The sequence below is a fragment of the Citrus clementina genome, unplaced genomic scaffold, assembly GCF_000493195.1.
Source record: "Citrus clementina cultivar Clemenules unplaced genomic scaffold, Citrus_clementina_v1.0 scaffold_7, whole genome shotgun sequence".
Taxonomy (NCBI): Eukaryota; Viridiplantae; Streptophyta; class Magnoliopsida; order Sapindales; family Rutaceae; genus Citrus; species Citrus x clementina.
The window spans coordinates 2,448,532-2,460,265 of record NW_006262075.1 but is presented as its reverse complement, the minus strand read 5'-3'; the positions used below and the strand labels follow the sequence as shown (position 1 = coordinate 2,460,265).

At 33.2% G+C, this 11,734-nt stretch overlaps 1 protein-coding gene and 1 long non-coding RNA gene across 3 annotated transcripts; one reads left to right on the top strand and one right to left on the bottom strand.

Moving 5' to 3' along the window:
* Nucleotides 1-835: 835 nt before the first annotated feature.
* Nucleotides 836-1,371, bottom strand: LOC112096854. The gene is made up of 2 exons (XR_002904691.1): nt 1,188-1,371; nt 836-876 (listed from the first exon to the last, which is right to left on the bottom strand). It is a non-coding gene; the product is annotated as an uncharacterized LOC112096854 (long non-coding RNA).
* Nucleotides 1,372-5,813: 4,442 nt separating this feature from the next.
* Nucleotides 5,814-9,487, top strand: LOC18037282 (probable vacuolar amino acid transporter YPQ1). Of its 2 annotated transcripts, none has more exons than XM_024180960.1 (11): nt 5,814-6,391; nt 6,668-6,694; nt 7,476-7,574; nt 7,718-7,821; nt 7,973-8,162; nt 8,258-8,362; nt 8,443-8,541; nt 8,655-8,675; nt 8,768-8,826; nt 8,937-9,027; nt 9,161-9,487. In XM_024180960.1, the coding sequence occupies exons 1-11, from the start codon at nt 6,122-6,124 to the stop codon at nt 9,263-9,265; spliced, it is 1,170 nt and encodes a 389-aa protein (XP_024036728.1). In that variant the 5' UTR covers nt 5,814-6,121; the 3' UTR covers nt 9,266-9,487. The 2 variants fall into 2 exon arrangements, with proteins under 2 accessions (XP_024036728.1, XP_006425752.1); XM_006425689.2 differs by having other exon boundaries at nt 5,815-6,391; nt 8,446-8,541.
* The last annotated feature ends 2,247 nt before the right edge of the window (nt 9,488-11,734 follow it).

Here is an 11,734-nt window from a genome sequence, read left to right as displayed (position 1 = left end):
CAGTACTAAATTTGACGACAGAAACTAAATGATGATGGTGCAAATGTCACCCTAAAGGATGGCAACAACTTGAGTCATTTTTCGCACCGCCGAAATGCATCGCTAATTGAATCAATGTCGGTGACATCCAATGAGTTTGATCATTGTTACAGTACTCTACTCCTATTTGATGTTGGCGCTAAGCTTCCATCACCCTTTTGGACATTACAATTTTTTTTTAATTAATGAAATCAGTACTATTGCATAGATCACAAAGGTTTGATGGTACGAAATAGTGTTACCGGCAATGTCACATAACATTATTGGATTTATTTTTTGTATACAATTTTTAAAATTAAGTATTATCATCATCATCATCATTTAATAAGGCTGTTTTTAAAAACACAGCAGGTTTGTTTCTTTTTTTCAATTTTAATTTCATCAAATTAGAAATCTTAAAACTGAATATAAGGATCTACAATAGATAAAATAAATAATATTTATGTCCGTCCAATATCCAATTGGATAATTTTTAAAATCTCCATACTCACAATCTAAATAATTTTGAATGAGTACGATCTAATCTAAGTAGATGATAACTTGAATGGAAACTAATGTTCTCACAATAGTGAGAACAACACTAGCGCAGCAAATTACGTTTTGTACTCAGTATAAAAACTTACTGTTGTGCTCAAAATGCAAAATTCTCGACTCTCTCTCTCTCTCTTGTCTTGCTTCCTTGCTCTCTCTCACTCTCTATCTCTCTCTCGTCTCGCTCAATTTTCTCAATTTCCCTTCGCTATTTGTCCTTCTGAATTTCTCCTGCTTTTCAACTCTGTCTTTCTTTTCCATATGCTTTTTTTTTTCTACAAAATGAGTATAATTCATAGTAACGAACTGGTAACAACAGAAGATTGGTAAAGTCAGCCACATACAAGTAAAATATGCTATAAATTATGAAAAGATAATCATATATTGCAAATTATTATATAGATTTCAAAAATGTCCGATAATTTGTTTCCTCTAACAATATGAAATTGTTATACCAATTAAAAAAAAAAAATCGATTCTTTGTTTCAAAACAACCCAAATTTCAAATTAAAATAATCTACAGCACACTTTGAATCCTAACAAATAATTTACTAATTCAAAACCCTTGACAAATCACATTTCATATTAATGTAATGAATTGAAACAAATTATCTTACGGCAATTGTTGGAGATCAGACAACGATGGCTGAGCAAAGGGGGTGAGAGAGACATGATAGCTGTAGATTTGGGAGAAGAGAGAGTGAGGGAGCGAGACAAGAGGGAAAGCTGAGAGAGAGCCGAGAGAGAGAGGGAGGGAGCGAGAAATGCAACGTTACGTGCTCAATGTTGTGCTCATTAGTTTCATAATATCAGCACCGTATCTTGAATAGATATCCAACTCGGAATATATTATTACGTCTGCACACTGGGCAAGTTCTTCGGTTTTGGGTCTGCACAACGAGAATGGGCCCATTTATGCCAACTTAATGTAGCTTTGGTCCAATAGCCTTACAATTACAAAATAACAAAGCCTTTTAAGAAACATCTTTTGTCCAGCGATGAGTGAATGACTGAATGATGATGGAGTATAAAAACTCCCAGTGAAACCAGCCAAGACTTTTCCTCGCGGACCATAGATGTATATAGATATATAATTATATAATATTTTGAACTTTCGAAGACTTTCCAAAATTTGACGGTCCTTTTTTTTTTTCCTTTTAAATTCTTTTTCTCTTTTCAACTTTTGCTCAATTGGTGGGATTGCCATAAGCATTGTATAATTAAGATATTATTAATTAGTAAACTAGTATTGTATAGTCAAGAGCTTAATAAATTAATAAACTGTTGATGGTAAAATTCAGTCATGCAATTAGAGTGTGACACGTGTGTAATAGCCGCATCTCCAATATGTCGTTACAAAATATGAAAAGAAAATTGAAAAGACGAGGATAAAATAGGAAAATCTCAAGAAGAGAGCGTGAGCCACCTCAATATCCTAAAAAATGTAGAAAATGTCTCCAAAAATACTTTAGAGTTGCCACATGTCACAGTGACAACCCCTCCACCAAAATCACTACACATACGAACAATGCAATACCACCAGGACTCCCTTAAAAAATATCTCTCCAATAATTACATGCACCAAGAATAAAAGAGAGAGCTAGCTCAACTACTATTTGAACAATAGCTCCCTTAACCCAATTGGTTGATTTGAAATAAGCCAATAAAAGGTTGAGACATGTTATCGGCATAAACAATCTCACATATGACAGATGTCCAATCCTAAAGAGCCCAAAAGACTCAAGATGAGTAATTAAAATGCTCCATAGTCTCTACCTAAGGAAAGGAATAGCCAATAACAATTTGCTACTTGTTAAAAAAGATATAATGATGTCCTTAGAGGTACTATCATTCACCAGACCACCTTTTAAAGTGAAGTTCTCTAATATTTTTGGCCTGAACTAAAATTATATCAAAACATAGAATAATTAATAATGGGTGACAATTAATTGTGTTGGTAATGTTAATGTATCTGTAATGTCACTTTATTTTGAAACACAAGAAATTTAGGATTTAAACCTCCCATTTGTATAGGTTATCACAAATAAATAATTAAACAAATTAATACCCACTTCCCTTAAAAATAAAAAAAAAATTTAAGGGATAGTGACTTATCAGTCATTAGAGGCTCCATTCATGCTAGATTGCGCGACACGTGGACTTTTAATGATATCATATTACTGAAATTGCCTTTTGAAAAGTAATAAACAATATATTTGATTCCGTTATCTCAAACCATAACCCTTTCCTTAATTCTCAGACCAATTTCGTAATTATACTGAATTGTTATTACTTTTTTTGTTTGGAGTGCAATGAGTCCAAATACGTTTACATCCAAGTAGAATAATGCGACACGACGTCTTCCACTTTATAATTGATACAACAAACGCTCGAAGTCTCAACACCATCAACCAGCGAGGTCGAGGATAAACATGAAACACACAAGCTAGCGACAATAAAAACGACACGTATCACACAACATTGACATATATAGTCCCAGACGCGGCGCAGTGTTGCAGTGTCATATGTCACCATCTCATCGTCGAGGATCGGATCGGATATGCTTAGCCTTTGCTTTCGCTTTCCTTCGGCTTTGTGCATTGTAAAATGCAAATCGCCTAATTAACTCACGGACACGTAACTGCAGTATGCTGCTTTTGTTTATATTAAAACACTTCGGAAAATGACGACCAGGAACATTTACTTTGGACATTTAAAATATAAAGATATTAGAAAATAAAACCGTGCTTCACGCGGTTTTAAAAAAAAAATTTAGTATTATCTTTTTTTTCTTACTTTACACTTGATGAAATTGATAAAAAATATGAATTGATTTTTTTTTAAGATGAGTCAACCTTATAAAAAACAAAAAAAACTATTAGCCAGCAATACAAATAAATAAGTAACGTAAGATAAAGAATAAAATGAGAGAATATATTATAGAGATAGTGGAGAGACTATGAGATATATATTATGAACATCTACATTTATTTTAATAAAATCATAACACTCCCCCTTGGATGTTCATTACAAAGAATATGCCTCATTAAAATCTTTACATAATTGTTATTGTGTAATAACAATCAAATTAATTATGAGAAGATGAAAAGTCAAATCTAAAAGAAAATTTCTCTATTTATTAGATAATAGAGAATATACAAAGATGAGAAATGGTGATGCTACATCACCTCCTCAAGTCTCAACTTTATATATATATATATATATATTAAAGTCTAGAGACTACAATAATATCAGATATTGGTTAATAAAGCACAATAGTATGTATGTTAGGACTGATCCGACTGGATCCCAATCCCGATCTTAAATGTGAAACCAAAATAAAAGAGTAATGATGTTTGTATGCACTAAAAACTCGCACAAAAATTATAACAGACAAAAAAAAAATTTGTCTAGTAGTGATTTTTTTTTATTATTAAAAATATTGTACTCTTATGGTAATGGCGTGTTATTTTTGCACTAACTTCGGTGCATCTATAATTATTGCAAAATAAACTACAAATAAATGAACTTACGCACACAGAGACTTACTTGAATCTTCAATATCAAGTATGAGATGGGGAGGTGTTTAGCCAACTTAAGTCTCTCTTAGTATCGAAGTGTAGTGATTTTATGGGGGAAAAAAAAGAGTTGTAGTTGTAAGATTAAAATCTAGGATCATGATAATATAACATACATCAAAACAAATACACCTAACAAGTTAAAAGTGTTATTTGGTTGTGCAATAATTATTTGAGCTATTGGATGTAACTTTTGTACGCGATGTATGCTAAATATAATATAACATAGCCTTGACCTTATAAAAGTTGAGAGTATGAGGTAATTATAATTTTTCATCCTGTAAGTTCGAAATAAAATTAACTTGACTTGCAAAATGCAGTAGCAAGATATTTCAAATACTTAATACCTATAAATTTTAATCTACAAGTATATCCCACCACAATGCAGATAAACTCTTGATGAAGAAGTTGTTGACTTGAATTCGGATATATAACAAACGACATCACGGAAAGTCATCAATCAAGTAGCCGAATTTTATTCATGATCGTTAGATTGAAAAAAACAAACAAACATATGTGACGAATATGTTCTAGAGGAGCAAGGCAAGGCCCTAAGCTTGGAAACAGATACTTCTCTTGAAATGAAAAAAATTATAAGAAAGAAATGATCAAAATTTTGAAATAGTATTCTAACAGATGAGATAATGAAAATGAAGCATCACAATATGGCTTTTCGATCAAATTATTTACCTCATAACCCAGAAGTTTCCGAGGTTAAATTCAACTGAAAGGGCAAAAAAAAAAAAAAAAAAAAAGGACTGCAGGCCTACGGCTGATAAAATATTGACATGAAAAAAAAAAGAAAAAAAGAAAATTTATGTAGGGCTTGCGCGTGATATTTATACTTGTCATGTCATTTCTACCATTTTGAACTTAGTCAGCCTTTTGGGTTTGGTTCAAAACTGAACCTGCGGCAGATGCTCTTTTAACATACTCTGTGTTGACGTAACATACTGTCGGTACAGTGACATGCTTTTTGAACTTACTAATGGCCGCTCAGCTTTGCAAATAACTCACCAACAAAGAAATAATGTGATACAAGACCTAAACACACGCACTAATAAAGTTGCCCTCGGATATATATCCTCAAGGATAATCTATAATTTTAAACTAAATAATGACGACATATATATGATAACAAAAAAAAAAAAAAAACTAGCTACATCTAATTACTATTAATCAGTGGACTCATCTAGGGGATATATCATATTTAGACTATATAAGCTTTTTTTTTATTTTTTCTTTTTTTTTTGGGAGAAAGACAAGGTGTTAAACGAATTAGAAAATGCCGATTGCCAATAAAACTCGAGAATTAAGGAAAGTTGTCAAAGTCACGTTGAATTTGGGACCGTCAATTACCGAGGGAGCATTATATATATATATATATATATATATAAAATATGGACCGTTAATTAACTTGGGGGCAGCTTTGGGCACTGGCCATGGACCAACAGAAAGCATCCGCAGGAGAATATGCGTACCACATAATAACATGTATCTGAGTCTCTCACTCTCTCTCCATAGGTACTCGAAAGGCGACAAATATTGGTTGCACTAAGAGGTAGAATCTGCATGTACAATTCGTAGGATGATAGACTATTGTTGGGCTAGTAATGGTCTTATCTTTTAAACATTTTTCCAATTCACAATTGGCCCCTCGAGTCGAAATGACAGCATATTTTGCGCGCATATCCCATTCCCATGCACCCCTCAGTCAGTCCTATATATAACCAAGGATTCGGTAGCTCTTCTTCACTCAAAGCGGAGGGCAGAGAGTCTCAACAACACAAACAATCTTTCCGCTGTACAAGTGAAACGCCCTCTCTGTTTCTTTAATTTTCTTGTTTAAAAATAACCAGAAATATATCTACATATAATTAAGAGAACACTTTGTATTAATTCCATCCACCAGATTTTGAAAGAGAGAGAGTGAGAACAATTAAAGGTGTTGGTGGTAGTGGTGAGGGCAAGGGATGTCGAGTATAAATTATTGTGTGAAGGAGAGGAAAGGGTGTGTGGGCTGGATTGAAAGGTATTTCAAAGATTGCCTTTGCAACGTCAAGGATGAATTTTCATTTGGATTCGGTCTCAGCAGTCTCGTCTGTTGGGGAGTTGCGGAAATCCCTCAAATCATAACCAACTTTCGAACCAAGTCCAGCCACGGCGTCTCGCTCCTCTTCCTCCTCACTTGGGTTGCTGGAGATATTTTTAATTTGACGGGTTGTCTTCTGGAACCGGCTACGGTGAGTGTCAGGCTGAGAATTCTCTGCCTTTCAACTGCCGGTGATGTATCTGTAATACTCTTTAAATTTGTTGTTAATTGCTGCTGCTGGTGATGGTGGTCCAGATCAGAATCCCCTGAGTATTAATGTTCAGTTGCCACTTATCTTGACGCCATTTCTTTTTCATTTCTTATTACCCAACTTGTGCAGTTGTGCTAGTCAGCTTTTTCTTGTGCACTAAAAAATTTCGTCCAAGTCTTTTGTCTGATTTCATTTCTGTTTTATCTTTGGATGCAGCTGCCTACCCAGTTCTACACGGCTCTGGTAATCTAATTCACTTACTCCTCCTCCTTAGCTAATCCTATTTACATATCTTGTCAATTTTCAAAATAAAATCCATCCTAACTAGCTACATCTATCTATCCCTATGATTATTGACACTTCATCATACATGCTTCATAGAACTTTTTAAATTCAAATCTAGGTTCTCCAAATTAATTAAACAGATAAAGAGAAATTAATGTATTAACTAGTTCATCAAATGAAAAAATTTTAGGATTCGGATCCTTTCTTAATTTTATTTTTCCTCTAATCTTTCGAATCCAGTTTAAAAAAAATATTAGCTTAGTTATAAATTTTTTTAATCAGATATTATCACATCGAAATTTAAAATTCAGTTTTAATCGGTCCAAAATTTTAATGTTTTACTACTAGTAAATTCACTTTCACGCTCTTTCAAAAACAAAAAAAAAAAATTCACTTTCACATCATCATATTGGAGGATAAATATAATAATATATTATTCACCTGTCAACTTCAAGAGTTCGATTGAATCATTTTATATGAGGATTTTACACATGAGTAGGCCTACTTTAGCCTTTAGGCTGAATTCGCTTTTGGGTCCAATTGCCGATCAATGGCCTCTCTGAGTACTGTTCATTAATTGTTACTTTCTCAATGAAACTTTTTTTCCCCCAATTTTATTTTATTTTATTTTAAATTTCTTCTTTCTCATTTAATTTTGACCCAAATATTTTGTATCACATAAGAGAATTAACTAGTTGAATTGACACCCGCATTCACTATTTCTGCATTTCTTTGACAGCTCTACACCATAAGTACTGTAGTGTTAGTGCTGCAAGGTGTATACTACGATCATATTTTCAAGAGATTGAAAGGCCGCCACACTAAAGCTACACGAAGGGTACATATAGTCAATCCAGCTCTTTTTTTTTTCCTTTGGTTATTTTTTTCTGCTTAATTTTAATTACAAGTCCTGTGTACAAGGAACATTATTAATTTCTGTTGTTTTGCCACCCAAAAAAAAAATAAAAAATGATACTGCAGGAGGAGGAAGAGAAAAAACCTTTGGCACCTAAGTCAGGTGACGCGGCCATTCCCATTCCCAAGGCATCAGTAAAATCATCTCCTCGAAGAGAGTATTACTACACGTATGCATATGATTAATCAGCTCCTCTCATTAATTAATATGGCTCTCCTATTTTGCCTAGCATATGTGTGTGCATTTTCATTCGATTTGTGCGGTTATTAGTTAGTAATTAAGAATATGTTATGTTGACCACATGTATATATGAATTTCAGGTCAGCAAGATCGTTAGCAAGCAGTGGCACTCCTCCATTTCGCACGTTTCTCAGAGCAGCGCAAAGTGGGCCTTCAGCTTTGGGACTTGACAACGATTCCTCGTCGGATGATGAGGCGGCAGCAGCGGCTCCCACGCTTTCATCTTCTGGGAACCCACCGACTAGCCAGCCCAGGCCCATCCCAAGATCTGTAATTAAATTACTTAGTCAACCTCTAAATTTCTTGTAATAAACAATACTAATAGAGTTGCCATGATATATGAACATAAAACATTTTCCTTTCAGGCTGGTTATGGAACGTTTCTTGCTGCATCTGTTAACCTTCCTTTCCAAAGTAATGCACTGGCGGGAGCTATGGCAGCTGGGTTTCATTCAAGAACACTTTTAAACGTAATATTTGCTTAATTTATATATTTTACATATTTTTTTTTCCAGTTCAGTGCTTACTTATAAATTAGGGTCTAAATTAGCAGGGAAATAACATGGAGCACAGTGCTTTTGGACAATGGCTGGGATGGCTGATGGCAGCTATTTACATGGGCGGCCGTCTCCCCCAAATATGGCTAAACGTAAGCGTTATCATATGCTACAATAATTGTATAACAATTTTAATTTCGTCTTTTGAGGAAAAAAGAAAACAAACACTAATTAATTTCATTTCTAATTTGATCGTCACTTCCAGATTAAAAGAGGGAGCGTGGAGGTATGTATATGCTCTTACCACTCTCTATTTTAATATATACCTTACTTAATAATTTTGAATTGATTGCTTCAATATGAATTTGAAAATTGTAGGGTCTCAATCCTCTCATGTTCGTGTTTGCATTAGTCGCGAATGTCACTTACGTTTTAAGGTACAATTTTCTGTTCCCTCCATCTCCATTATCTCTCAATCCTCTTTTTTTTTTCCAAAAAGAAATTCCATTCATTTATTGAGTGATAAGTTATTGAATTTTGTGTGCAGTATTGTTGTGAGAACCACGGAATGGGAAAGTATAAAGGCAAATATGCCATGGTTGCTGGATGCCATTGTCTGCGTGTTGCTCGACTTATTTGTATCCTTGTCTACTTTCGTCTCACAGTCACAGTCAAGCAATTAATCAACCTAAGCTATGGCTTAAACTATCTCTACACACACACACGCACACACATTTGTATATATATATGCCTTAACGAATATCACAACAGATTATACTGCAGTACATCTATTACAGGTATTTCAGAAAGAAAAGTACGGATTATGGAGAAGATGACGACGGCGACTATATGGATGCAACTAAAGCAAATGATTAATCTTAATTGCTCTTTTTGTATTTATTGGTACTTTTAACGTCTATTTATTTCCGTTTTGGCTAGCTAAAGAGCTCGGGATCTTCTATCCAGAGAATTATTAATGCTTTCTTCTCTTTTTTTTTTTTTTTCTTTTAATCTTTTGTTGGTTTTCTCCATTCGGATTCTCAAGTGTTTATTAAAAATATGAACAGAACAGCTAGCAATGCGAATGATCAACCCATTCATCATTGATTCATTGTTACCGAGCCAAACCTCATTTGATTTTTGTCCCTTGTGATTGGGATGATCTAGTAATTTAGTAAATTGATTATAGGATACAATCATAGAATGAGAGATTCCAAAACAAAAGAAAAAAAAAACTGTAACTTATTTGTGAAATGATTTGTGGTCGCTGGTTTTGAGATGGTAAAAGATAATTTGTCATTCATATTTTATACAGCAAATCGTTTCGGACCTTCGGTCTACTTTAAATACAAATAAATATGACATTTGCAGTTTATCGTTCGTTTAAAACATTGAAGAGTCACATCGGAGCTTTATTGTTCGGTGGTAAGAGAAGAGTTATTTGACTCCCTTTCTTATATCTTATCAAACCCCATTATCATTTTTATTTAAATTATGATCTTGGTTTTTATTCAATCGTAGCTGCATTCTTGTTTCCAATCCAAAAGCACCCCAAGACCAAAACAATTGTGTGAGAGGCTGGGAACTATGCCCTTTTCTAGCGCATTCAAGAAAAAACAAGGATATGAGCAGCCATGTTTGTTTAATCTTTTTTCACTGATCCTTTATTGTTATAAACACACTCGTGGGAGACTTCATGAACAATGGCCATTAGTATTTGAAATGCTAGTGAACTAGAATAACGGTAATTTTGGTATTAACAAGATGCATTAGGAAACTTATTTATTTCTAAGAATTTAAATTAAATATATTTAACTATCGGGGGCTGCTGAGTTAGAGAATATGGAGGGTTAAATAATCCCACTTCAGTGGTAATCCATGTCAATTGAGGGCATGGGTCAAGTCTGTAGGACTTCAAGTTTCCTAAATTTTAAAGGAGCATTATTTTTTATTATATAATTAACAGTTACTTGAGTTCATCAAATAGTAACACATTGTTTGTCACATTAATTAAGTATAAATTCATTATTTCAATCGAGTAAGTATAACATTATTGAACTAGAATGTAATAGATTTCAAATTGTATGTATAAAATTACAATAATTTTAGAAATACACTTTGTTGTTGTTGTTTTTAATAATCTAAGGTAGTCCCAATATATTTTTTTTATTATAGTATCGTTGAATTTATTATTGTAAAACATCAGTGTCATTGAAAAAAAATTCCAGATAATGATGGGCTGCCTCCCACTCACAGAATAAGAGCCCAAGCTTCCTTTTGTGTCGAAACTTTTGGACCGTCAGTAGTAACTTTAAAATTTTATAATACTGTGAAAGGGCTCAGTGTCGTCCATCATGCGGCGATGCCATCGCCCATGCCAATCCACCAAGAACGCAAAATACACACATCAACGGATGAAAAATTATTAGACCAAAGAAATGGAGAAAAAACAGGTAGCTTGTCAATAAACTTGGAGCACCCAACAGCAATTTCTAAACTCTAATTAGCAACGTCTTTAATTCACTCGAGTTGCTCGAAAGAAATGAGAAATCCAGTTGCCTTTGTTCAAAAAGAGAAAAGAAATTCCCCACGTAGACGTAGTGTTATCCAAATTATATTAATGGTAAAAGTATTACAATAATTATTAAAGCGGATGGGATTTCAATCTCATTGATTAATCTCAAATTAAGCGACCATTTATCCGCTTAGATTAATTTCATGTGTCACTGATTAATTGAGCAAAAGAGGTATATTCGGTAACAGAATAATGTTTCAATAATATTTAGTATTTTAGTATAGTAATTGAAAGGTTGCATATCAGGTCAGCATCATAAAATGAGTTGGCTTTGATGCTTTCTGCTGTTATTTCATTATCTTTTTATTATTGTTGTTGTTATTATTATTATTAAGGAGAAAATTGTATTCATCATATTCATATGTAAAAATTTCATAGCACATCACATCGATTCAAACATGAGATCATAAAGTTAGGCAACACCTGACAACATAGAATTAATTCGGTTCACTATGACACCCACTTAACCAAAATATAAATAATGACTTCAAATACTAGAATTTAATGATCGCATATGAGAATATTTGAAGATTTGAACAGAAAATAAATTTGCATTTATAATATTCATATGCCAAAAATGCGATGAAATTATTTGACAACACAAATCATCAACAACTAAAACAAAATCATATAAGATTTACGGAATGGTTTTGACACTTTAATTTTATATTGTTAGAAATTTATACCGAACAATATATAATTTAAGGTAATATAATTAAAAAGCAAAAGAACCACAATATATATATAATAAATTATAAAAAGTCTAATTT

Bases quoted from the DNA above. Each gene is read 5' to 3' on its own strand.
- LOC18037282 (XM_024180960.1), top strand. From the start codon at position 6,122: ATGTCGAGTATAAATTATTGTGTGAAGGAGAGGAAAGGGTGTGTGGGC. The intron at 6,392-6,667 runs GTGAGTGTCAGG...CTTTGGATGCAG, and splicing joins GTCTTCTGGAACCGGCTACG to CTGCCTACCCAGTTCTACAC. The intron at 8,163-8,257 runs GTAATTAAATTA...TTTTCCTTTCAG, and splicing joins CCAGGCCCATCCCAAGATCT to GCTGGTTATGGAACGTTTCT.